Below are 25,395 nucleotides of genomic sequence, written 5' to 3'. Positions count from 1 at the left end.
TGGATGTAACTCTGACTAGCCCAATCGGGATATAGTCGTGAGCTTATGTTACATTAAATGTAATACGCATGTCGCAGCAAGTAACGCTGTCGCAGTCAAACTTTTGAATGTAGTTTCTCATTATTTAAGTTTGACAGTTACATCTTTCTTCGTAAAATAAAGACGATACGATATTTGTTTTAAAATAAAATAAATTTTAGTCCGCCAGAATGCCAGCAATCATCACATCGTCAACATAAACATCCTATAACCGTCCCACTGCTGGGCATAGGCCACTCCTCAACCAACCGAAGGGGTATGGAGCATACTCCACCACGCTGCTCTACTGCGCGTTGGTGTCATATTGACAGCAATATCTTCGTTTTATTGTGGTTCAGTGTTTATCTACACATCATAAAAACGCAAAATTAAATAGAATATTAATTTATTTCTGAATAAATAAATATAATTTATAAAGTTTTTAAACCGTGCTTAGTGCACTTCTATCTAAGAGTGACTAGGAATGTGGATATCGCTTTTATTCATCTATCCCGGGTGCACGCTATCGAGGTAGATGCGACAAGTATCGCGAATTTGCAACTAACAAACAGATTATGCTGTCTACTTAGGTAAACATGAATCGTCGATTGTTTTAACCTCACAATGAATAATTATATCGCGTCTATATCGATAGCGTGTACCATGCCGCGGAGGCTGGATGCCGTTTTAATCTGTCATCTTCCCTACAACCGGCACTTCTTCTCTCTGCTGCAAACTCTCCTTCTTGGTTTTGGGCCCCAAGTCTTCGTAAACATATTCTTCGTACCTGGATATTAAATAAAAAACACTTTATTGCACACAAATTTACTCTTTTATAAACTTATTCTTTTATTAAAATAGAAATATATTTTTTAATAATTTCTAAATCAAAATTGGAATAAAATCTGTCTATGTAGTCGTAGAGTTGGAAGAGGAAGGCCTACGTACATACCGCGATCAGATTCAGGATGTTTTTAAAAAAACTCACTTCTCCAGCGGCGGGCACATGAAGTGGCGTATGTTCCTCGGCATGAACACGTCAGCCTGCACCTTGCAGGCCTCTTGCGCATACTCCTCGAACACTCGTATCGTTTCCTCGTCTACCGGACCCCCAATGCCCGGCACCGCGTAGATCACCGTTATCTATAACCGTTTATTAGCTTTAAAACCCTCTCGCTATAAAATCAGCGAATGTCTAAGCTTTGAACTCAACCAGTGCGAAAGAAACTTATCTCTCGTCTCTTTCGCACTAGTCGATATACAATAACTATATTCTGTTGTCATTCTAATTATTTTGAATCTGTGGTCCTGTGGTAAGTGTACCACTAGCTTGAGAAGCAAGTCAGTGGGTTGAACCCCGATACCTGACTTGCACTAATGAGTTATTAATTTATCTTAAGTGCAGTTTTCACTAACATACGAGTAGTTGGTTCGACCATTATAGATGGCAGTACGGCTCACCACCCATCACGTTTGTCTAACAGAAAGCTCGGTGAGGTGTAAGTACTTCGTTCGTCTTGCAATAGATATATCTCTGACTATTGGGATATCATCATCAGCCGTACGACGCCCGCCGTCGTGAGCTTATATTATGTTATCCGTCCACAGAAGCTTTCGTGTTCATAATAGGTATTAGTATGATGTTATTTGAATACATCTTACATCAGGTATCGGTTCCTCTTCTTCCTCCACCTCCTCCAGTTCAGGAACAATGATGTCCATATTCTCATCCAGGAATGTCTCCAACAGCTCCCGAATCATCGCTACTTCTTCAGGTTTCGCCTGCACATATTCAATAATTAAAAACGCTTAAATATTTCTATGGAAAGTACCCCATAGCTTTTTGTTCCCCGACGTATGTTTGAATTGCATTGATTTAGAAGCTTGATTTTTATACAACTTCAAGAGACCACAGACATAGTATTTGTTATTATTTTCAACTTGATACCTCCACGTGTTTCAGAGAAAAAGGTCTTGACAGGCAGGCGGACAACAAAGTGATCCGTTTTTGTTTCCGTGTATGGGTTCCGTTTTTGTTTTGAGGTTCTGAACCATAACAAGTACAGGGTGGTTAAAAATGCCACATCGAAGCAATCCATCTAAAAAAGCAATATTGCAATTTGACATTTGCGCATATAAAAGTAAGTACATAATGCAAACAAATGTCAAATAGCAATAAGATGCTTTTTTACATGAATTGCTTCGATGTGGCCACTTTAGCCCCCCAGAACATCCATCTTTTCGTATTACCTAATGATCAGCTTCATAGCTAAAATCATTCTTACAGTAAGTAGATAAGTAAGTGGTATGTTCAATTTGTTTGTTTATTCTCGAAGAAAAGCTTTAGTATTTTTGTCATTTTTTTCTAATCTGAAAAAAACTTCATCAAATGCTTCACCTAATAAAAAAACTTCTACTAAAATAAATGATGCAATGTCTTATTTGTCTACCTATCGTAATCTTTCCTGAAATCGCGACATATGTATCTCCTTAAGTACCTAGATATAGAAATGTTTTATTTTCGTGCTATGATACTTTAGTTCTTTACCTTTTTCTTCTTAAGATCCGGGTCCGGTAAAATGGCAATCTGGTCATCAATGTACTCCAAAATCTCCTTCTCAATATGCGCCACTATGAACTCTCCACTCGTTATCGACATCTGCCGCCCGGCCACCATTCCTGTTAACAACATTCTTCATTATAACCGAGAAGGGAATGTTCGTAGGATGATTATATGGTCTTATTTAATATGCTACTGGAATTGTCAGGAAATTATTTCACTATAAAAAAATCGTACATTGTTAATTGTTAATAATTCACCAATAGTGCTCCTATCTATATTAATTTCCTTATCGCATTCACGATTATAAAACAACACTTCATGTTCTCCTTAGCATTGTTAAAATTTAAATCTTACTTCTATAGTTCTAGGTTTCTAACTCAATAACTACATAGTCAAGCTGTGATCATAATTTCTGAAGTCAGCAGTTCAATTGGCATTGTTGCTACACATTTCAAAATTACAAGTTCTTCATTAATTGTAAAAGCCTGCCTAAAACAAAACTAAACTGCAAGAATTCGCGCATCTACTTTAAATAATACCTACTACCTATCTACTTATTTTTTTCTGTAGATAAAGTACTTCCCCTCCCCATTTCACAACCTTAAGACAACGACAAAAATAAGCGTCGATAAAATTCAACCTTAAAAAAATAACTTGCATTCATCACTTACAATTCACGAATTGCTGCGTTGCCTTGTGTTACGCAAATAAGTTTTAAAATCTAACCAAGATCATAATGTGCTGTCATAAATTTGTCCACGATGGCTGCAATTTCATCAAACGTCTCAATCAGATCTTCACGGCGCTCCTCGCGAGCTTGGTAACACTGGGGAAAAGGATATTCAAGGAGAAAACAGGAAGGAAAAGGGGATATTAGCCTAAGCTTGATTGATATGACGCTCCGAAACTAAATAGACAATATTAGTAACACTGATACATTTTCAGTTGAAAATGATAATTTATTATCTATTAGTGATCCTACCAAAAAAGTAAAAAAAAAAAAAGAAAATGCTGCACCGACAAGAGTGTGGCTCTGAAATTGATGATGATGATGAGTGATCCTACAGAGCATTAGTTTCAGTATCCAATATAATCATGAAGTAAAGTACTTAGACAACACACGCTTTGCCAAGTCAAGAACTACAATAAGGACCACACCGATCCTACTTAAATTGTCTTCAGTAGTCTATTGAGGCCTATAATAATGTCCAATATACTAAACGCTCGGGGAGCTCGGTGGCGCAGCGGTTAACGCTCTTAGCGATAGGATGGGTGACCACAAAAAAAAGTTTTCATCTCGAACTCCTCCGTGCTTCGGAAGGCACGGTAAGCCGTTGGTTCCGGCTGCATTAGCAGCCGTTAATAACCATCAATCCGCACTGGGCCCGCGTGATGGTTTAAGGCCCGATCTCCCTATCCATCCATAGGGAAGGCCCGTGCCCCAGCAGTGGGGTCGTTAATGGGCTGATGATGATGATGTAGATTACTAAACGATCGTCTTACAGTGTTGACATAGATCTCTAGCTTCTGTTTTTCCGTCAGTTCTTCCTCGACAGGCTCCACGACTTCCGACATCATTTTTGATGGCATGACTACTTGTGATTGCAGTGTCTTTGACTGCGCCATTTTCGATTTAGCTTCGAAAGTTGAAGGATCTGCCTTTACTGGTTCTTCTACACTGTGGTCAATGGCTTCAGCAGTCCATTCTTCGTCTTCTTCTTCGCCAAACCTTTCTCCCGGCTCCCCTATAGTTAATTTTTGTCTTGTATAACGGAAGCGTAAATGGTACGAGTATTTCCGAGTTGAGTTATTAGATTAAGATCTAAAAACTGAAGATAATATCTAAATCCAGACTAATATATATTTTTGATTATGATTCTACCTTTTTCTTAAAAACAAAATTGGATAAATATCTTACATCTACAACTAATTAAAGCTTGGCGTATTTATTTATTCATTGGCCGATGTTAATTTCGATTTTTACTAATTTAGTTTCTTGCATACAGGTAACAAAATTTCAAAACGTAAAGGTTTACCTTTACCAGGGTTTACCCTGGGAAATCTTGAGGAAATCAAACTTCGGCAAAGACTAAAATTATTACCTATTTTATGGATTGTGTAGAATTTAAACGTTAGCTTTTTGTTCCTATTGCACTAGTTCATGCTCGTTTTCTACTTCTATAACTACTGTAACGCGTCTCACTACTATCTCTTAATAATTGATCGAACCATAGAAGACCGCTTCGACCGGGTTTTCTTCTTCATCAAATATTTTAATTTCAATGTGGTCTTTAAGCTCTTCCGGTCCCCCTCCTCCGACGTCTTCTTCTCTCTTCTTCATTTCTGATACTATAGCAAAGTATTTTATTATTTTCTAATAAAAACCAATAGAAATTATTTTGATTATTAATTGAGCCATCTCAGAGAACTTTAGACAACTCAATAATTCAACTGACACCATAAGAGAAGCAAAATAGGCATTAATTGTAATTAATTTTGCAACCGTGGTATTTCTAGTCCCTCAGTCAAACCCAAGCAGTTACTTACTTACCCATTTTTTTTATTTTCATTATGCACTAACCACGTTGATAAGTCTGTGTGTGATTTGGCATTGTTGGGCTACATGAATACATACCTAGTGTAAAAAATTAGTCCTGTGTATATTCGCACTTACTTTGAGAACCATCGAATGGATTCGCGTGCGATTTTAATGCTATGATTTGCACTTTCCTAAAAGTAAAATATGCTAAAAATAGTACCCAGCCGTATCAAGTTGCTAGTTTTAAGGTTCCAGGTTCCAATCCCAGTGAGGATATACCTCAAAAATTACTTTGTAAACCCTAGTATAGTCAGGACATTGCAGGCTGATCACCCGATTGTCCAAAAGTAAGATGATCCAAGCAACGGAGGTCACGTTAAGCAGTCGGTGCCGGCACCGGCCGGGGTGGGTGCACTCTAAGTGTGTCCTTACCATATCAGGAGCCGTTGGCAGCTCAACAGCAATCCTGACACCATGGTTGATGAGGTCGGTTATTGACCTCACAACACAAACAATAGAAGAAGAAGAAATATCGAGATGCGAGTCAATCTAGCCTGCAAACTGATAGTATTGGTATTCGAGGGTCGTTTTTCGCCACTCGACGTCTCTTCTTCTTATCGCGTGGGTTTTGAGGTGGAATACCAACCTCATCAACCCTGGTGTCAGAGTTATTACTGAGCCGCCAAAGGCCCCTGGGATAGCTCATGTAATGACTACATACTTACATCAGTAAGTAGTAACCGGGACCAACAGCGGCAGCGGGGACTCGACGTCTGAGCGAATATTTCGCATAATACCAAAAATCTAGCCATTTCTGGTATCATGCGAAATATGCGCCATCACTCCAGCCAGTCTAATTCCCCAAGAAAGTCTAACAAGCCTTTGATGTTGCTGACTACCTAGGGCACGCACCCCGTCAGGCCGAAATTATCAAAATGATAGTATTCTCACCTTCCTGTGCAACATGGACATCAGAACTGCCAAACTTTGCGACGCTTAGTTGCTTCAGCCGTTCCTGTGAACATTTATTAGCAATTTAGGAGAGTTCAATCTTCTTCAAGCCGATTGCATATTTACTGGACTTGGCCTGCGAGACTTGGGAGTTGCCAATCGTGGTGAACAGGTTTGCCAACGAAGATTACGTAGATACGTCTATTTAGTAGATATTTTACTCGGTTAAAAGATTACATACACCCCAAACACAGATTCGTAAGTTTAGCTGTGGATAACTAAAAAAGCGATTCAAATAAATGTACTTAAACTAACATTGACTTCTGCATTTTGATGAGGACGCCCTGAAATTAAAGACTAATTTAAGTAATTTCACTGGAAGATGAGTCAGACTCGAATAAATGGCAAGTCGAGAGAACTCCAATCCAACCTTTCCTCTCCATCAAGAAATTCTTCCTCTCTATCTCGCCTGCCCTCTCGGCTGAGGGCGACCGTTCTATCTTGCCAAGAAGTGGCATGTTCAGTTTGACACTAAGTCTTGTCGTTCTACCGACGTGGTCGTTTATCAGAGTCAGCTTTTGTAGGTTACCCGTCGGTTCTTGCCAATAGTCGTCTGTGGATTCCTGGGGATGGGTATAGATGGGGTTGGTTAGGTTTAGGATTCCAGAATGTGGATGTGTCAGTATACAATTTAGGCGTAGGAATACCTGAAGACTAGACACCTTGAACACCAAACCAAAGTCCGCATAGGGTTAACACAGAAGATAAAGTATTCCAAATTGACTTCTGTGTGTTTCTCCACCAACTCAAACGCCATGCCATCAATAGTAGAATATAAGATAGCCCATTTATGTGTAACAGGTGTCGATTGCAAAAATAATGAAATAAAAGCTCACAAAAGTTCCTACTTGGTAGCTGTTTAAGATTGTTACATTCAGCAATTGATCAATTATACGTACGACATCTGTAATTTCATCCATCTTTAAAATCTCTTCTTCTTCTATTTCCTCACTGACTGGTAACTTCCAACCTGGAAACAAACATAACTGCTTAATTATTAGATCAACGACATATAACGAACGAGTGGATTATCATGCAGTTTTCAACAGGTGATGTTTTACCACTTAATTTATGAGCTTTAATACTCTTGACTAAGTAGACAATTTCAGACAGACCTGTGACTTTGATAATATCTTCAACAACATTCCTACATAGATACATCCATATATAAACTCACTCTTATTTCCCACCGGGGCAAATAGAGATTTAGGAATTCGATTTGCAACAACAACACATTAGCAACACTCCTACCTTCCCTGAATCCGTTGACGTACTTCATATCGGCGGAGGCGTCCATCCTGGCCAGGAAGCGGTACATGATGAGGAAGTCGTGCACCGGGATGGCGGCCGAGCCTCCATCAGGCTCCTTGGTTAGCGTCTCGCAGAGCAGGATCATTGTGTGGGTCAGGCTCTGTAATATAGGATGCATGTCAATGCTGGACTAGGAGCAACTTATTTGCTTTTTCCTACCCCGGATTGTTCTACTGCTAGGAAAAAGCCTCTCCTTTGAGCTTCCATTTCTCCCTGTTCTAAGGGTTCATCCTCCATTCCATCTAAAAGGTCGTCTCTCCATCGCTTCCTCGGGGCCAAATGCAGGGCTTTATGTCCAAAGCGTGGAGTCCACTGTATGTCTATTTTTGCTCAACTTTCATGCTGTATTCTTAGAGCCAAGATAGATAGTTTGAATATACAAAGTTTGATTTTCTAAGCATCTTAGTACCTTAGTGAGCATCCCTCCAGCAACAGCAATGAACTGCAAGAAGGAGACGTACTCCGCCCTCTTGTAGACCTCGCACAGACAAAAGATCCTGCGCAGCTCCTCAGGGTCCAGGCAGAACCCTCGCCACGCCGCCTTGCATATGTCTAGCGGCACCATCTGCATTCCCGCCAGCTGACAACCATTACGAGGTGGCATTAGTTCGTACGTAGGTATTAGTAACATTTCTTCAACGTAATTATTATGAATAAACTTGTTGAAGATCAATTCAATATTTTTTATACGACAAGTAAGTATGACAATGGAAATCTCCGCGTTACGGAGATTGTACATAGGTATGAACTGAGAAAATAGAAAAGATATAAAGGAAGAGTTACCTTCCTTCTAAAAAGATAACTTCTAAAATATAGTACTGCGTGGTATATTGACTAATAAGGGATGTCATTTGTTTGATGAATGTGAAAACAAAGTGTGGACTCCCACGTGATTTTGTACTTTTCGGCTTTTTGTAGGTATACTAGGAGAGTGTTGTATGTAAATATATTTGGAAAATAGAGGATCGTATAATAGCGCTTCGTTTAGCTCACATGGGAGCGTAAAATGACGCACAGTTTATTACACATTCCTAAAATACACTGAAGCATTTCTGTAGCACAAATTGAATTTGGAATTGCCATTCGTACGCTTCTGAATCCATTGGCAGTTACCAACTAGATCGAGAATTTTGCACATACGAAAAGACAGATAATTGTTCATTTTTAGATGTCAGTCCTTGTCTACCTAAGCTGGGCATGTCTGACGTGAAATTGCAATATCCATATCGACAGGATTCCTATAGAATTGTTTATTAGATCAGGGAGCATGCGCCGAATTAACGCGAAAACCGATTCGTAAATGCCGACCCTCTAAATAGTCTGTCTGTTCAGATTCTACCCCCGGCCCCGTGGACTTCTTAGGCATTCTTTCGGGACCCGTCTGCCACCAGATATTACCAGTCATTAGGGTGCAGGAAACAGTGATCACTACCTAGTATTCAACCCATACCACTCTGCGATGTCTTGCGACTGCCTAGTCTACAGCATCTCTGGATTTTCCTTCTTTCCTGGTCTCTACCTTACCTGATTAGCCAGCACCTTCAAACAGCCTCTAGTTAACCCGCCCTCAGTGCTGTAGACCGGATACTCCAGTCTCAATTTTACAGGAGGTGGCCGTTTGTGAGCCAGTGCCTTGAAGTACTCAAAAGACCAGCGGAGTAGGTCGTAGGGCTGGGTTTTTATAGCCGCTGGAAATGAAAAAAAATGTTTTTTTTTTTAATTTTTCTTAGTCTTACAATAAGTATATAAGTACCTCTAATATAATATTGTCCTTTGGATCTTGACTGGCCTTTGTGGTGTAAAGATTCGCAGTCTTCGTGGATTGTCAAGAGTGTACTGGGCGTAACTTTTCAACATGTTAGTCAAATGAGATACTTTTTACGAAACGCAAAACGAACTTTTATGAAAATACTGGCCGAGTGACGTCATCGATAAAAGCGGTCAACCATCGTGCTCATTGCTATTTAATTCCTAATTCAAATTTGAAAATAAAACGAAAAGTAAAATGAAATTCATCACCACGGGCTTTTATTTCTAGATTAACATTCTATAATAAATGTATCATGAAATACAGTGAAATACCCTATTGATATAACTCACCTTTACAATACCGTTTCAATATATAAGGGAATTTCGGTGGTATCACAATCTGTTGCGAGCAGTACATCTGCTCCACTAACTCTGGCATTTTGGCAGCTTTTCACAGCTAGTGTCTGAAATTACACTGAATTATTAATTAAATTTATACTACTCAATATGGCTATGAAGGTAAATAAAAACATACCAAATCTACTAAGAGTGGATACCTACAAGATCTCGTCGAACGATGGATGAATCCATGATGGTAGGTACAGTCTACCCCGAAAGGGATAGCAAACATAGATAAGCGTAAATATGTTTATTTACATATTATTAATAATAATTCTACACTTGTATACTTATCAACTTTAAATAATTCAGTCAGACAGTGTTTTACCTTTTAATAAAAAAATATATTTCGTTAGGTACATTTACGAAAAAGCAAATAAAAATATTAATTTAAGTATGTGAATTACTCATATCTTTGAATTTACTACGTACAACCGTACAAGGAATATTTGCAAGACAATTTTGAAAAAACAACTTACCACAAAAACCTTCCTTTCAAATATAGCTTGTCAACTTCCGTTGCTATAGAAACGGAAGTAGAGACAAAAAAATTCAGGGCTAAATAAAGGGTCAACGACTTAATTCAATGAAGAGTCAATGACATGAAACATGTCCTTGAAGGAAAATGACTCATAATTTATAAAGACGTCTGTGGCCCGCCAGAAGCCCATATTGCTGTACACGTACATTACATTAAGTTAAATCAATCTAAATTCAGTCCCATCATAGAATAAGCCTTGTTACTTATTCTGTGATTGAGTATTTACTTTTGTAATAAGTTTCTCGCAAGACATTTATTATAAATAATATGGTTTTCTTAATATAACATAATATAAACAGCATATATACGTCCCTCTTAAATTAATAACTTTTTGTGACGAAGATAACGAAGACATGAACACATTAAACCGGGCCAAAAAATGCATAAAAGATTATAAAATAGCTTTCTCCGAAGCACATCACCAATGAGGCACATCACTACAGATGTCATTTTGAATTTGACAGTTGACAGATTACGGTTTCGGCGGCTTTTTGGCGGGAAACGGGAACGGGACAGTTGCTTTCTTCATTGAATAATCTAAATAATTAATACGAAGTGGTGTTTTGTGGTTAATGATCGCATTAAGTTAGTCGGAAGACATTCGCGAGTGTTATTATATAGAAGTATTTAATAAACAAAGTGTATCTGCCTATTTTCGCTTCGTGCCAGGAAGCCGCTTCATAACTCGAAAGTTTATGCGGACTTTTGAGTTAATTCGTTTGGGGTTCGGAGTAGGAGTCTACTCCGAGGGTGGGGGCTTAGGTTTCATCATCATCATCTTTCATCATTTCATCAATCATCAAGAAAAAAAATACGTAAGACATGGCTGTATGGGCATAGTTCCCTTTGCCTTACCCTTCGGGGAAAACAAAAACAAAAAAAAAAAATTACGGTTTCGGCTTGGCTGCTCGGTTTACGGTTGTTGTTGTGGCTTTTCGGCGGGAAACGGGAACGGGACAGTTGCTTTCTTCATTGAGTAATCTAAATAATTAATACGAAGTGGTGTTTTGTGGTTAACGATCGCATTAAGTTAGTCGGAAGACATTCGCGAGTGTTATTATATTGGAGTATTCAATAAACAAAGTGTATCTGCCTATTTTCGCTTCGTGCCGGGAAGCCGCTTCATAACTCAAAAGTTTATGCGGACTTTTGAGTTAATTCGTTTGGGGTTCGGAGTAGGAGTCTACTCCGAGGGTGGGGGCTTAGGTTTCATCATCATCACCTTTCATCATTTCATTAATCATCAAGAAAAAAAATACGTCAGACATGGCTGTATGGGCATAGTTCCCTTTGCCTTACCCTTCGGGGAAAACAAAAACAAAAAAAAAAAAAAAAAGGTTGTTGTTGTTTGTGTGATTTTATCATTATTATTTCTTACTGAATATTTCTCGAGTCTGTGATTACAAAAAAGAAAATAAACTTTATTGGTGTGTAACTATAACGTAAAGGATATCAGTTGCTGTTACAATGGCGGATGATGATAGTAAGTTTAATTTATAACCTCTAAAACTTTCTTTTTCATTGTAATTTATTTAACTCATACTTAAGAATTGTTTTGAATTAATATTCTTCTTATTTCCTTCATTTTGGTCTGCAAGAGCTGTATTTTCCTTAAGTATATAGTTATATACGGAACTTTCTTTATCTTTCAACGGGCTTTTACAAAAGTTGGATTTTAATATTTTGTTTCACAATCAAGCCCAATTACCGTACAGTCTACTTATCAATAATATAAAAATTAAAATAATTTTTAATTTGTTTTTTGTTAAAAATTGATCTTTTCTAAAAAAATTTTGTCTTTGTTTTCCAGTCCCTTCGGACAGCAGTCTACTGACTATCATAGTGGACACAAATCCGAACCAACGCTATATAACGGAAGAACCGAAGGTGCTCACACATGTCCTTGATGCAGTCATTGCCTTCGCCAACTCACATCTCATGCAGAAGGCGAGGAATCAGCTTGCTGTCATCGGATGTCATTTTCATAAGAGGTAAATGATGCATAATCACGATTTAGGCAAGCTTGCTCAATCATGGACAAAATTTAAAAAAATCAATTACTTTAGGTGAGTTTGTAGTAAAGACTCATTTAGAATCATTGTGAGACGGAGAGAACACTATATGATTTTTAAAAATAAAATTCTCATAATTTATTTTTTGCTCATATTACAACTAACCTAATCTTCTAATAAATAAATGTTTTTTTTTCAGTGAATACTTATATCCATCACCTGGTAAGCCGCTAGATGTACGGCAAATAGATGGACAATATGAATTATTTACCCTAGTAGAGAAGACTATTAAAATGAGGTATGTATCTTTAACTTATGGAATTTGCCTTTTTTACAAGAACTCTTTATTGCGTACAAAAGAAACACATTACAACTATGCTACTAGCATTCCATCATAATGTTCAAATTCAAAGTCTTTATTTACTAAAAGATTTCATGAAGAACTAAAGAAAATGGCGGGCCCACTATGATAATTAATTCCATCATATGTACTATTCTATTAATGTGCCAGACTGTCAGCAGTTTTGCAGATTTTGATATGTAAGACTTGCCTTCCATACAAACACATACATAAACTAATACAGGTGTTGTAAATAAAGTTATTAATTTTGACAGATAACCATACATAACAAGAAAAAAATTATTGTTTTTCTAATTTTTAACGAGGCTTTGATCACCCTGAGTGACCATGCCAGCCTCATAGTTTTCGTGTACCCATCCCTTAGGCAAAGGATTGGTCAACCAGATAATATAAACTAAAAGTCTTACATGATAGCAGTTGCACCAACCAGCAACTGACTTCTCCGTTGCCATGGGAAGTCACACCATGAGAGAATTATTTTTGTCTTACATGTTTAAAAGCATTCTTCCAATTATATTTTCAGATTAGTGAACTTAATAAAAAGTCAGCCACAAGAAGAGAAACCGGGGGAGTCACTTTTAGCTGGTGCTTTGGCCATGGCACTTTGTTTTATTGCAAGAGTAAGTAAATAAATTAAATGTTCACCTTCAGGTCACATGCCCCCGAAAATGCCTTTCTCGGGAATGTGGGTTTCCACACGATGTTTTCCTTCACTGCTGAGCACGTGATAATCATTAACGATCCAAACATGAATTCAAAAACAAATTCCACAATCATTGGTTTAGGCCTGTGCTGGGGTTGCAAGTTCGAATCGCCTGCGACCCCAAAGTGAGAGCGTTCTACCAATTAGACTACCACGGCGCTCCGATTCAAGTGTTCGGGAAATAGTTTCCTAATTTCGTAAACGAACTACATTACAACAGCCAAATTGGGCAATTGGTTTTGTCAAGTCTTTTTGTATTGTAAAATATTTGTACCGATTCCATCTCATATCACTTAACTTCTTGTTGTTTATGGCTGCATCGTTTATAAGCGATGATTCTGCCAATGTCAAAGTTCCGAAGAAAAACCTTTATAACCGGTTTTATGTAAGATAGATTCTTCATATCTGTTGTCTCCTGTCAGACCATGTGGTTATTTAATATGTTTAAATGGTAATTGTAATGTTTCAGGTGCGTCGCGAAGCCAACCCCGCCCTGCGCGTGAGCAGCAGGATCCTGATAGTGACCGGCAGCGCCGACACCGCCGCGCAGTACATCAACTATATGAACGTGTTCTTCACTGCTCAGGTATAAGAGTCTACAGGGGTTAAAAACGCCACATCGAAGCGATTCGTCTAAAAAGCAATATTGCAATACGCTACCTGACTACCTAGTCAAATGAGATACTATTTACGAAAATTTATTTGGTAAAGCGGTCAAACGACGTACTCATTGTTACGCAATTTATAAATAAAATTCGAAAATAAGTCGAAAAGTATAAAATGAGTCTGCGTGCGTCTATTTCTAGATTAACATTTTATAATTTATTTTTGAATCAGTCCCAACCCAATTTCACATTTGCGCACATAAAAGTAAGTGCACAATGTCATCAAATGGCCTTTTGGACCCCCGAGGGTCTGACTTCTTTAACCTCTGAAACGGTTCGGTTGGCATTGACATCCTCTTTTCGTGTGGGCCGTAAGGTCGATGACCAACCTTACCAACCCTGGTACGGTATGGTAGTAGGCATGATCTCCACTAATAAACAATAACACTATCATGGACTAACTAATGAGTAACAGCCTCCGAGGTCTAGTGATTAGAGCGCTGGGCTCACGATCTGGAAGGCCGGGTTCAATTCTCGATGGGGACATTTTTGAAATCACTGTAAGACTGTCTTTTGTTTGGTAAGGACATTGCACGCTTGAAGCACCTGATTGTCCGAAAAAGCAAGATGATTCCGTGCTTCGGAGGGCTATTAAGCGTAAAAGTCCTCCACCAACCCGCAGTGGAGCAGCTCAATCAACCGGAGGGAGTATGGAGCATACTCCACCAGGCTGCTGCTGGACGTATATAGGCTTTTATATTATTTTATTCCTATTACAGAAGCAACAAGTGATAATCGACGTGTGTTCGTTGGACAGGGACTTAAGTCTTCTTCAACAGGGCTGCGACATCACCGGCGGGCTCTACTTGAAGGTGCCGCAACTTGAAGGACTCCTGCAGTACTTGTTGGTGAGTACGCTTCAATGAAATATAGAATAGGCCCATAGATCTCGTATGAATAGACAACCAATCTTTTATAAAAAAGTGTCCGCGGCGCATGATGTCACAAGCGAAGGCGTGTGACGAGACTGTACAACCGATATTGTACCTTGTATGAAGTTTACGCGGTTATTATCATAATTAAATACACATAAATCTGTAAAACATACATTAAATATGTTTTTGTATACTAACACAAAAACATACATTGGCGCTAAAGATATATCTGCTACGAATATCTGACATTTTCTTATCCGCCGAAAAGGAAAGGGACGGGTATAATCGACAAGCATAAAATTTATGGAACACACGTCAATTTTAAGCACAAATCTAAAACAACTGTCTAAAAATTTTACATGGGCCAATAACCCGACAGAATTATGTTGACAGCACATGTCAAACGGTTTGCATTAACCCGACAGAATTATGTTGACAGCACATGTCAAACGGTTTGCATACCAGCGAGATACCTTTTTGATTCGCCCGGGTTATTCATTCATTTACTCATTCTTCCTAAAATAAGTGCTGTCAATCATCCGTCCCTTTCCTTTTCGGCGGGTAAGAAAGTGACAGGTATAGCTTAAAGTAAAATTAGGAGGTGTCTGCAGGAATCGGGGCCAATAAGAGACTAAACCTTTTCTAAGGACTTCCACAATTTGGTCAATGTACGTGATCTTTGTTGTTTTTTTTTTTATTACAATGTAATACTATTGCAGTGGGTGTTCCTCGGGGAGGGGGCGGAGCGCCACAAGCTGGTGCTGCCCGGCAGGGGCCGCGTGGACTACCGCGCCGCCTGCTTCTGTCATAGAGAGCTGCTCACTATAGGATATGTCTGCTCTGTATGTCTTAGTGGTGAGTCAATAATACATACATACATGTTAGAACACGAGTATTGTACTCGGATCCCAAGGTAACAGGGACCTATGTGGAGGACGCATAACGCCAGTTAAACGATGGCTCACTGTCACAGATTACTTTTATTGGATGTTCTCTGTACGGAGTTCGACACAAGAATGATACAACTCGGTCGTGGTTGTCGGCACGTCGGGGCATTGCCCCCTTGGTGTGGGTGCGCTCGCCCCTCCGTAAGCCCTGTCGAGTCCGGTGGTGCCGCCGGCGAGTCTGCCCACCAGGTGAGACCCTGTTGAGGGAGGCCCGGTGAGCGACTCCAGCCAGGCGGCACAAGTCTTTATAGAGGTGTAGGCCGGCGAGCACAGGTCCGATAGATCGGACCGGCTCAAGCCGGCGGATGATACAACTCGTGTGGCTCGCCGTCTTATAAGGGCTGTCCCCACTACCGTACCTTGCACGTGTGTCGTAAACAAGTGGACGCGTTGTTTGTTTGCTAGCCGCACGTGTTGTTTACATAAACGACTACATACTTACATAAAAAAAAATGTTTTATGTTAAAAGTATATTTTATTGTTTATTTCTTTACAGTGTTCTGCAAGTTCAGCCCTATTTGCACGACTTGCCAGTAAGTATATTTATCTATATTTTTTTTCTACAACTACTTACTCAATGTTCTTATTTGAAGAGATACAATTTATTTGTAGACAATACACAAAAATCGTTTGCCTAACTACATAATAGCATATAGACGTAAAATCACGCCTATTTCCCCTTGGGGTAGGTAAAAACTTCATAGTTTTTGATGCAAGTGGATGAAGCGAAAGTTGCGTGTGAGGATCGTAATAAGTGTAATCACGTGGTCAAGAGTTTTCACTGGGCAGATTCATATCTGCTCCCCAGTGAAAACTCTTGACACTATTAAATATACACTATATTACATTATAGTGTATATTACATATACACTATAGTATATTAAGGTGGAACATAGTAAGAAGGTAAATGTGACGCCCTGCAAGGGCACGGCAATATAAAAGAGGCGACACGAGCGAGGTGCCTATTATAACAATATTATAAGATATTTGCTCCGATTCCTGCAGACACTTCCTAATTTTACTTTAAGTTATAACTGTCATTTTCTTTTTGGCCGAAAAGGAAAGGGACGGATGATTAACAGCTCTTAAATTTAAAAGAATGAGTAAATGAATGAATAACCCGGGCGATTCAAAAAGGTAACTCGCTATAGGGTTGTGTTGGATTTGTGCTTAAAATTAACGTGTGTTCCATAAATTTTATGCTTGTCGATTACCCGTCCCTTTCTTTTTCGGCGGATAGCAAAATGACAGGTATAACTTAAAATTAGATGGTGTTTACATGAATTAACACTATTATCTATCTAAATATCATAAAATTAAGTAATTAGGTACAAAATTATATAACATAGCTGTTTATAATACTACGTGTAAAACGTAATAACAAAATTCATTACCATCATCATCATCATCAGCCCATTAACGTCCCCACTGCTGGGGCACGGGCCTTCCCTGTGGATGGATAGGGAGTCCCTTATCCATCCACACACAAAACAACAAAACACAAAATAAAAAAACAAAACAAAATAACAAAACATTTACCTTTTTTTTCAGCACGGTGTTCAAAATCGGAGGTCCTCTGCCTCTAAAGCCGAAGAAAAAGAAGATGAAAATATAGCAGAAGGTGTTACTATAGGTATAGGTGTGTCAAAGAACCTTGATCATATTCCAGTGGAATTACCATCGGATAGACATTTACGACACACTAGTGAAGATTGCATCGGAGAAAGTGGTGGTATGGCTGGCGAGGAGTCGGTGTAAATACTGTTCACCTCCGCCTACCCCTTACGGGATACAGGCGTGATACTCTGTTATGTTAAATGGTAATAAGAAACAGTTTCTTGAGTGAAGATCAAGCCTACTACCATACCGTACCAGGATTGGTAAGGTTGGTCATCGACCTTACGACCCACACGAACACGATGCCAATGAGAACCGAACTGTTTCAGACGTTAATAAAGTGAAAAGACACTCGGTGTTTATAAAAGCAATTTGATGACATTGCGCACTTACTTTTATATGCGCAAATGTCAAATAGCATTTTTATTTAGAATTGCTTCAATGTGGGCTTCCCCTGTGATCTTAGAAAATGATAATGATTCGTCACGGAATAGGAGAAAGTTGGAAAGGCCCTAACGCGCATTTTTATGAAACCGCCGTCGCCGGTTCAACCCCTTTCTTGTGCTACTCCTGCAAATAGATAACTACGATAGCTCTACTGCTTCTCAAATTCCACAGCCACTTTACCGGTAATATATATTTTTGTGATAGGCTGCAATTTAATCATTACTTTTCGTAGAATACTGCATACAAAAGCCGTTTGATAAATAGCCGATCATAATAAGACTTTTAGCTTTCCTGTGATATGGATGGTCGTTTTTTAGCCGTGCAGGTTATAATGCACAAGACGACCTTGTAGTTAGTATACTATTTTTATTTTTTTATTTATTTAGATAGGTATACCAACAGTACACATATTGTAAAGTTATAAAATACAAGTCTTAAATTAGTTTTTGTAAATGTGCTCCAATTACAGGTACACACAACATTCGTAATTACAACAACAAACTTATATATCTAAGTGTATATACATTTATATATAATTAAATATGTATAAAACTTAAATAGAAATTATGCTATCGCGGAGCTCCGTGCGTCGTAAAGTTTACGGACGAGTGGAGTGCAAAGTTGAGGTATGAACTATTTGCTGATACTTATATAGAGCGCGTTTCGGCTCACTTGGCCCTTCCAATCTCTTCTATTCCTTGTAATACATTGAAGAAGTGTGTTATGGAACTATTAATATTGTGTGTGATACGAGTCAGTGAAACGATGAACCTATAAAGACACTAATTGTTTGTATAGTAGGTATATTGTATATTATATTATTATAGTGATGATTATAAAAAATTAATGGTTTAAGGATTTTTTTTGTTTAGGGTTTTTTTTCCAGCGTGCGTGTATGAAACGATTGATGAATGTAAAGAAAGCAAGAGAAGTGTGTCAGGATCGAAGCAAATGGAATTCCATAGTCTCTGCTTACACCGGTGGGAAATAGGCGTGAGTTTATGTATGTAAGGTTTTTCTAACTAATATTTATTCTTATTTAAGATTTAACTTTGTGTAAAGTCAATACCATATAACATAAGCTCACGACTATATCCCAATTGGGGTAGTCAGAGCTACATCCATCGCCTACTAAGCCTTTGTGCAGCCGACCTCCGTGGTCCAGTGGTTGAGCGATGGGCTCACGATCCGGAGGTCCCGGGTAGACATATCACAAAAATCACTTTGTGATCCCTAGTTTGGTTAGGACATTACAGGCTGATCACCTGATTGTCCAAAAAGTAAGATGATCCGTGCTTCGGAAGGTCCGATAAGCCGTTGGTCCCGGTTACTACTTACTGATGTAAGTAAGTAGTCGCTACATGAGCCACGGCAGGCGGCTCAATAATAACCCTCACACCAGGGTTGATGAGGTTGGTAATTCACCTCACAACCCACACGATAGAAGAACATCATCTCATTTAGTAGCATAAACTGTAACTTATCTGTTGAAAATCTACAACAATAATTAATGATAATTGAACTTTTAAAGTACCGGCAAAATGGAATCGATTGCAAAGTCGATATCAATGATATAAATATAAAAATAATTACGCAATAAATAGTATCATAAATGCATTGTTATCGAAATATATCTGACATACATTTTCACTTCAATTTATCTATATTGTTTTTATACCGCGTCCTGTTAATATTGATGCATTAATTTATGATATTCATATTACTTAGATAAAGTCGTATGCACGTACGGCTCGCCACCTAATACACAGTTTTAAAACTTTGTTACACTATCCGATCCGTCGGGTGTAGGTATAAAAGGTATGGCGAAATCGTGGCCCCGCGCACCCGCCGTTGTATTAGGTAATGTAATAAATAAGGCCAAATGAGAATCTTAAAGCAAAATCATTGGTTTAGGCCCGTGACGGATTTTACTATGTGACGCTCCTTCGCCACTATTCAATACACAATAGGCTAGTTTCCAACTAGTCAAATCAGTTACTTTTTACTAAACGTCAAAACACGAAATTACTATAGAATTTGTTTGAAAAAGCACTTTGTGACGTCATAGAAAAACGTGATAAATTGTCGGACTTATTATTACGTTTTTCTTGTTTAAAATTCAAAAATGAGTAAAATTGAAAAAAGAAAACGTTTTTCGTTACTTTTAGATGTGTCTTTATTTAGTAATCAGAATTTAATAATTTATCTTGAACCTAGTACACGACCCAATTTCTAATAGGCTAGCTTCCAATTAGTCAAATTAGTTACTTTTTATTTTATTAAACGTCAAATCACAAAATTGCTAAGGAATTTGTATGAATAAAAACGTGATAAAAAGTCAGATTTATTATTACGTTTTTCTTGATTAAGATTCATAGATAAGTTAAATAGAAAACAGAAAAATATTCTGTTATGTTATTCGTTAGTTTTAGATCTGTCTTTATTTAGTAATCAGAATTTCATAATTCATCTTCAACTTAGTAAAATCTTAATCAGACCAACAAAGCATAAAAAAAAATTGAAAGGGACTATCCCCGACCGCGTAACCGTGCGTCAAAAATTAAAAAAATATGTCCTTATTGCTTGATTACATACTGGCTAATAATCTAATAAACTCCGAGACTCACGGTGAAATACTCCCTGGGATGTACTAATTATTTGTTGGTGTATACGTGACGGCAGAGATTAGGTAGATTTTATTGATATAATTTGAAATTGTGTACGTCCAGGGAGCATCACACGATTTTACCTGCTACTCAATATGAGAGTCACGCTATCTTCCAACGAGGCTACCACGGCTTACGACTTTAGGATATTCAATGAAAACAAATATATTTTTTTAAACAATCAGTCTTATATTGTTATGCTATATACGTAATATAATTCTCTTACTAAAATACCAACAGAGATGATCTTATAAGTCTGCTTTTAATAATAAAAAAGTAGTGTCGGGGCGCTGTGATTGCATTTTTATGACGATAGTTTTATATATTTAACGGCTATGGAGCTTACTGCCTAGTACATGTTCAATATTCTTTATTTGCATACCACTGTGATGGCGTACAAGTTGCTAAGTTACATAATGAGTTTCACATCACAGACCCTTTCCGGTACAACAAAATAGAAGTTTAAAAGTGAGAAGGAACCTATACAAATTGTAACATCAGTATCATTAATATAGTCACTAGCACTATAGTAACATTTATTAGTCCCTTTTTTCTTAATTGTTCTTTTTTTCGTAAATTGTACAATCTTATTTTTTTTTATTACAGTCTATTGACGCACTTTCTCATTAATTTCAGTAATTATACTCGCTGATAAATATATACCACTGATAATACAAATCTGTCTATGATCGAGGGTCAATTAATGTTCATGCTATAAAGTATTTTATGATCAACCGAAAAAATATTCCTAAATTCGCCCTAGCGGGAATCGGACGTCTTTTGTGGTCAGGGTATTTGGATACACCACAGAGGTAAACATACAGAATATGAATAGCCTATATACGTCCCATTGCAGGGTATTGGCCTCCCCTCAATCAACCAGAGGAGGAGCGTTCCACCACGCTGCTCCAGTGCGGGTTGGCTTATATCGTAGATACCTACCTAAATCATAAAAAAAACCCACAAATCATGCATCGTTGCATTATTATCTTTCTTATAAACTACTTATCTATATAACCACATTACTCAATAACAATGATGACAACTTTGTACGTACAATCTGCAACAATTCTTATAACAATAAATACCAATTAACTAATCTTGTTGGATGGTAACTGTACGTAGGTACAATCAAAGTGCAAAAGTGCAGTCACTGAGCCCAGCGAATTATTTGTAAACAGTGGTGAAATTATGAATCATTAGTTATCATAATTATAAAATTTAACTTAGGTGTTTTTGGTCTATTACAGAAACGACATGTAACCAGGGGGGTTAACTCAAACTCAGAATCATGGCCTGAATCATCCCAAAGTTTTTGTTACGATGTCACTAACATTCCGTACAATGAGACAAGGGACTTTCAGGCCACGTTCCTTAAAACATACAGATGGCGCTTAACGTTACCTTCTGCTTTGGGGGAGGCGTGTTATTGCTGAATTACTTAAAATTATACCACATTCAAACTCACATGACCTAAAATATAATTACAACATACATACATAAACTCACGCCCGTAATCCCAAATGGGGTGGGCAGAGCCACAAGTTATCAAAGACAACTTGCAGCCACTGTTGATACGAAGTCCTAAGATGGATATGATGAACCTTATGGTGATAAGGGAGAGAGAGAGGGAGGGAGGGTAATTACAAATTATTACAAAACCCCGCGAAAAGCGGACCCCGTGAAAAAACGGGATGACGCTAGGGAGATGATGATGAACAAAACGCTATAAAACTTTGTCTATGACTTCAAAAGCCGATTCTATTTCTTCTTCAGGCGTTTTAATCATATCGACACTATTCCTTCTTTTATCTTCTTTTACGTTCTTCTCTGCATGTTCTTTTACTTCTTTATTTACTTCTTGTTCTGTACTCGATCTTTTATTCTGTTGTAGAGTTGCTTCAGATTTATTAACATGATATTCTACTGATTTCGGCTTTTCCGTAGGTTGGTTTTTCTGAAATAAATTCAAAAGAGTTCGAGTTAAAAGACAAATATTAAAAATATGTTAAAGATGACAACTTGATGTGAGAGTTAATGATGATGGTGATGAGATGGCTCGCCCTCTATTACATAGACATCTGCCTACCCCTCAGGGATACAACCATGATGCTATATTATGTTGCTTTTTGGACTGTTTCGCAAAGGTATAAGTCGGCACTCTACCGCGAAATCGACGAAAGATACTCTGTGTAACATCTTTTTACATGATATAACATCACGCCTGTATCCCCAAAGGCATATACTAATATACACTCACTCCTCGCCAGCTATGTTTAAGCCCCATGTAATAGGGAGCGGACCTATTCCGATCAACCGGGCACAAATACTAAAAACTACTTGATATCAATTTTATTTACGCCAGGTGCAGGTCGTGTCGTATCAAGAGGTGAATGTTTTATGTACGTAGTTGTTATATGAGGCATGTCAGGGGCCTATGACGGCTCAGTAATAACCCTGACGCCAGGGTTGATAGGGTTGGTAATTCACCTCACAATCCACACGATAGAAGAGGTGAAGGTTTTGGCAGGAAGAAGAGAGGAATGGCGATTACCCCACCGACAAGAGCGCAGCTCTTAAATAAAGAGAGTGAGATCAATTATTTGTGATCCAAACATAAATCCAAACTCACGAAGTCGAATTCAGTGGTATAAAGCCCGAGCCAGGATTCAAACCCGTGACACTAAGATGCAAGTCACGCGTTCTCCTAAAAGGGCTATCACGGATTTTACCCAGTAGGATCATACATAAACCGCATAAAAATATCAATGACTACTCACTTCTCCATAAAGTTCCATAGATAAAGAATGCCTCTTCTTATGCGCCTGCCGCATCCTTCCCGACCTGGATATGGACAGGTTCCTCCTCCCATCCATAGGTGGAGTGAAGTCATTAACCTCTTCGCCCTCTCCCTCCATTCGAGAAGTCTTCCTCTTGTCCGGCGTAAAGAAAGACTTCAAAAATTTCGCCATTTTGATAATCTATCTATTATTCTTTATCTAAACATTGCCGGCAATTACCTGCAAGTTATTGATGTGATTATCTGATCTGTGTACAAAGGAAATGGGCTTTTATCAGTTGGAATGGTAGCTACGTCGTTTGAACTTAACAGCCTCTTACGTGTTTCTTATCATTAATGAAATAGGTACTTATATTTGTTAATTTTCGACAGGCTTCTGTTTTCTGGGTTACCACTTTATACAGGGTGTTAATGACATCATAACGAAAACTTTGAGGGGTGGTTCAGGCCATGATTCTGAGTTGATTACAAGTAGAAATTTCCGTCGCAAAAGTATGGATTGGAAAATAATTAAAAAGAAAAGAAAAATTTTCATGAATATTTTGACACGAAATTCCACTTGATATCAACTCAGAATCATGGTCTGAACCATCCCCCTCAGTATTCGTTACGGTGTCACTAACACCCATACCTACTTATATGGCTACCGTATGTACTTGTACGGGGTGTAAGTGTCATCGTAACGAATACTGAGAGGGATGATTCATCTGATTATTCTGAGTTAATATCAAGTGGAATTTTCCATCGCAAAAGTATAGAATTTAAAATAATTTAAAAAAACTAAAAAAAAAACATGAATTTTGCGACGGAAAATTCCACTTGATTTTAACTCAGAATCATGGTCTGAATCAACCCCCTCAGTATTCGTTACGATGTCACTAACACCCAGTATAAAATCTTTTTGCTCAACCATAATAAGGGACTTTTAAGGCTACGTTCCTAAAAAGCAATATAGATGGCGCTGTACAGTTTTTCCTTCGTTTTACCTTCTAATTTCATGGATAACACTCATGCATCTTTTATCATTGTTTTTGGGTATCAATGATGACCCTTGTTATTACACCCAGGCGTAATTACATCTTCCACCCATAATTGTTCTAATCAAAATAAAGAAAAGCAATCTAAGTAGCAACAAAATTCTATACACAAAAAAATTCTTATTTTTTTTAAATTCTTTGATGTGGCCTTTTTAACTCCCTAGATTATATGTATATAGAATTATGTTGCTACTGATATTGCTTCTCTTTATTTTGATTAGAATAATTATGGGTGGAACACTTTATTAACTTTAGTAACACTTTATTAACACAGAAATTAATTTTAATTTGTTTGATTATTGTTCAGATTCATTTTTATTTTTTAGTATTTTTGGGGCATAGCTGAAAATCAGCGTTGTGGCACTCCCTCAATGTCCGAGTGTCACAACATTTTGCTGAGCTGACGTCCCTTTTAGAAATAAGGTTTAATTATTATGTTCACTCCTACTGTGTAGCTATACTTACCTACATCTAAAATAAATGTCTTCTATTCTATTCTACAAACACAGTACTGATACAAGGAAAAATTAAATTAACAATTTGATATGGACTGATTAATTATAAAAGAAGTTGTCAGATCAGGTCTACCAGCGCTCAAATCCATTACAGAGTTAGTAAGTAAGTATAAGTAGACATAATAATGAATTATAGCAAAACCTGGATTCTAGGTTAATTAAGGATAAAATCTCAAGTCGCTAATTATATCCTACTGCAAATTAACATTTCATAGCTGGCGAGGAATAGGGGTATATACTATACACCTCTGCGAACCCCGATGTATATTATAACCTATATATAAGTACTTACACCCTGTATACAGGCTTGATGCTGTTATGCAAATTAACACCCCTATCCCATAACGATTATTAACATTAAATAAATAAAACACAAACTTGCCAAGTTACGAGAGACCGTGAACGTCCTTCCTATGACCTTTTTATCACAACACTTTTTATGTAACCAATAAAACAATACAATGCACCAGTATAATCATAGGCGTACTTACCAGGCACTAACTGTGTTATTAGTTGATAAGCTTGTTTGGAAACGAAACCTTTTTCAGCGATAACATAGCACTATAGTCGTAGAACCACTGCATTGTATAGCCTGGCCGCTTAGTATTTACCATAATAT

General features: G+C 37.9%; 3 protein-coding genes across 8 annotated transcripts; 1 reads left to right on the top strand and 2 right to left on the bottom strand.

Annotated features, from left to right (window-relative positions):
* Nucleotides 1–407: 407 nt before the first annotated feature.
* LOC126377126 (ropporin-1-like) lies at nucleotides 408–10,549 on the bottom strand. Of its 4 annotated transcripts, none has more exons than XM_050024800.1 (11): nucleotides 10,070–10,549; nucleotides 9,543–9,655; nucleotides 8,967–9,130; nucleotides 7,852–8,022; nucleotides 7,383–7,542; nucleotides 7,031–7,101; nucleotides 6,072–6,135; nucleotides 2,567–2,697; nucleotides 1,681–1,800; nucleotides 1,007–1,161; nucleotides 408–805 (listed from the first exon to the last, which is right to left on the bottom strand). In XM_050024800.1, the coding sequence occupies exons 2-11, from the start codon at nucleotides 9,628–9,630 to the stop codon at nucleotides 706–708; spliced, it is 1,224 nt and encodes a 407-aa protein (XP_049880757.1). In that variant the 5' UTR covers nucleotides 9,631–9,655; nucleotides 10,070–10,549; the 3' UTR covers nucleotides 408–705. The 4 variants fall into 4 exon arrangements, with proteins under 4 accessions (XP_049880757.1, XP_049880759.1, XP_049880758.1 ...); XM_050024802.1 differs by lacking the exon at nucleotides 10,070–10,549 and adding an exon at nucleotides 9,919–9,988; XM_050024801.1 differs by lacking the exon at nucleotides 10,070–10,549 and adding an exon at nucleotides 9,753–9,829.
* A 212-nt stretch (nucleotides 10,550–10,761) lies between these two features.
* Nucleotides 10,762–18,613, top strand: LOC126377175 (general transcription factor IIH subunit 3). Its single transcript, XM_050024867.1, has 10 exons — nucleotides 10,762–11,049; nucleotides 11,469–11,614; nucleotides 11,942–12,122; nucleotides 12,343–12,441; nucleotides 13,028–13,124; nucleotides 13,677–13,793; nucleotides 14,592–14,720; nucleotides 15,467–15,602; nucleotides 16,191–16,227; nucleotides 17,246–18,613. Exons 2-10 carry the CDS (start codon nucleotides 11,599–11,601, stop codon nucleotides 17,307–17,309), a joined length of 876 nt encoding a protein of 291 aa, XP_049880824.1. The 5' UTR covers nucleotides 10,762–11,049; nucleotides 11,469–11,598; the 3' UTR covers nucleotides 17,310–18,613.
* A 1,977-nt stretch (nucleotides 18,614–20,590) lies between these two features.
* On the bottom strand, nucleotides 20,591–25,395 carry LOC126377242 (uncharacterized). Of its 3 annotated transcripts, none has more exons than XM_050024959.1 (3): nucleotides 25,268–25,395; nucleotides 23,205–23,472; nucleotides 20,591–22,381 (listed from the first exon to the last, which is right to left on the bottom strand). In XM_050024959.1, the coding sequence occupies exons 2-3, from the start codon at nucleotides 23,394–23,396 to the stop codon at nucleotides 22,151–22,153; spliced, it is 423 nt and encodes a 140-aa protein (XP_049880916.1). In that variant the 5' UTR covers nucleotides 23,397–23,472; nucleotides 25,268–25,395; the 3' UTR covers nucleotides 20,591–22,150. The 3 variants fall into 3 exon arrangements, with proteins under 3 accessions (XP_049880916.1, XP_049880915.1, XP_049880917.1); XM_050024958.1 differs by having other exon boundaries at nucleotides 23,205–23,444; nucleotides 25,268–25,394; XM_050024960.1 differs by lacking the exon at nucleotides 25,268–25,395 and adding an exon at nucleotides 25,069–25,250 and having other exon boundaries at nucleotides 23,205–23,444.

This window comes from Pectinophora gossypiella, chromosome 22, assembly GCF_024362695.1.
Source record: "Pectinophora gossypiella chromosome 22, ilPecGoss1.1, whole genome shotgun sequence".
Taxonomy (NCBI): domain Eukaryota; kingdom Metazoa; phylum Arthropoda; class Insecta; order Lepidoptera; family Gelechiidae; genus Pectinophora; species Pectinophora gossypiella.
The sequence above is the reverse complement of the archived record's forward strand: the minus strand, read 5'-3'. Positions and strand labels throughout refer to the sequence as shown.

Excerpts from the sequence above, each read along its gene's own strand:
- LOC126377242 (XM_050024959.1), bottom strand. The coding sequence starts at position 23,396 with ATGGCGAAATTTTTGAAGTCTTTCTTTACGCCGGACAAGAGGAAGACT. Across the intron at positions 22,382-23,204 it reads CTATGGAACTTTATGGAGAA|AAAAACCAACCTACGGAAAA; the intron begins GTGAGTAGTCAT and ends AATTTATTTCAG.
- LOC126377126 (XM_050024800.1), bottom strand. The coding sequence starts at position 9,630 with ATGCCAGAGTTAGTGGAGCAGATGTACTGCTCGCAACAGATTGTGATA. Across the intron at positions 1,162-1,680 it reads AAGAGGAACCGATACCTGAT|ATAACGGTGATCTACGCGGT; the intron begins GTAAGATGTATT and ends AAACGGTTATAG. Across the intron at positions 806-1,006 it reads ATGTGCCCGCCGCTGGAGAA|GTACGAAGAATATGTTTACG; the intron begins GTGAGTTTTTTT and ends TTTAATATCCAG.
- LOC126377175 (XM_050024867.1), top strand. Across the intron at positions 12,123-12,342 it reads GGATGTCATTTTCATAAGAG|TGAATACTTATATCCATCAC; the intron begins GTAAATGATGCA and ends TTTTTTTTTCAG. Across the intron at positions 12,442-13,027 it reads GAGAAGACTATTAAAATGAG|ATTAGTGAACTTAATAAAAA; the intron begins GTATGTATCTTT and ends TTATATTTTCAG.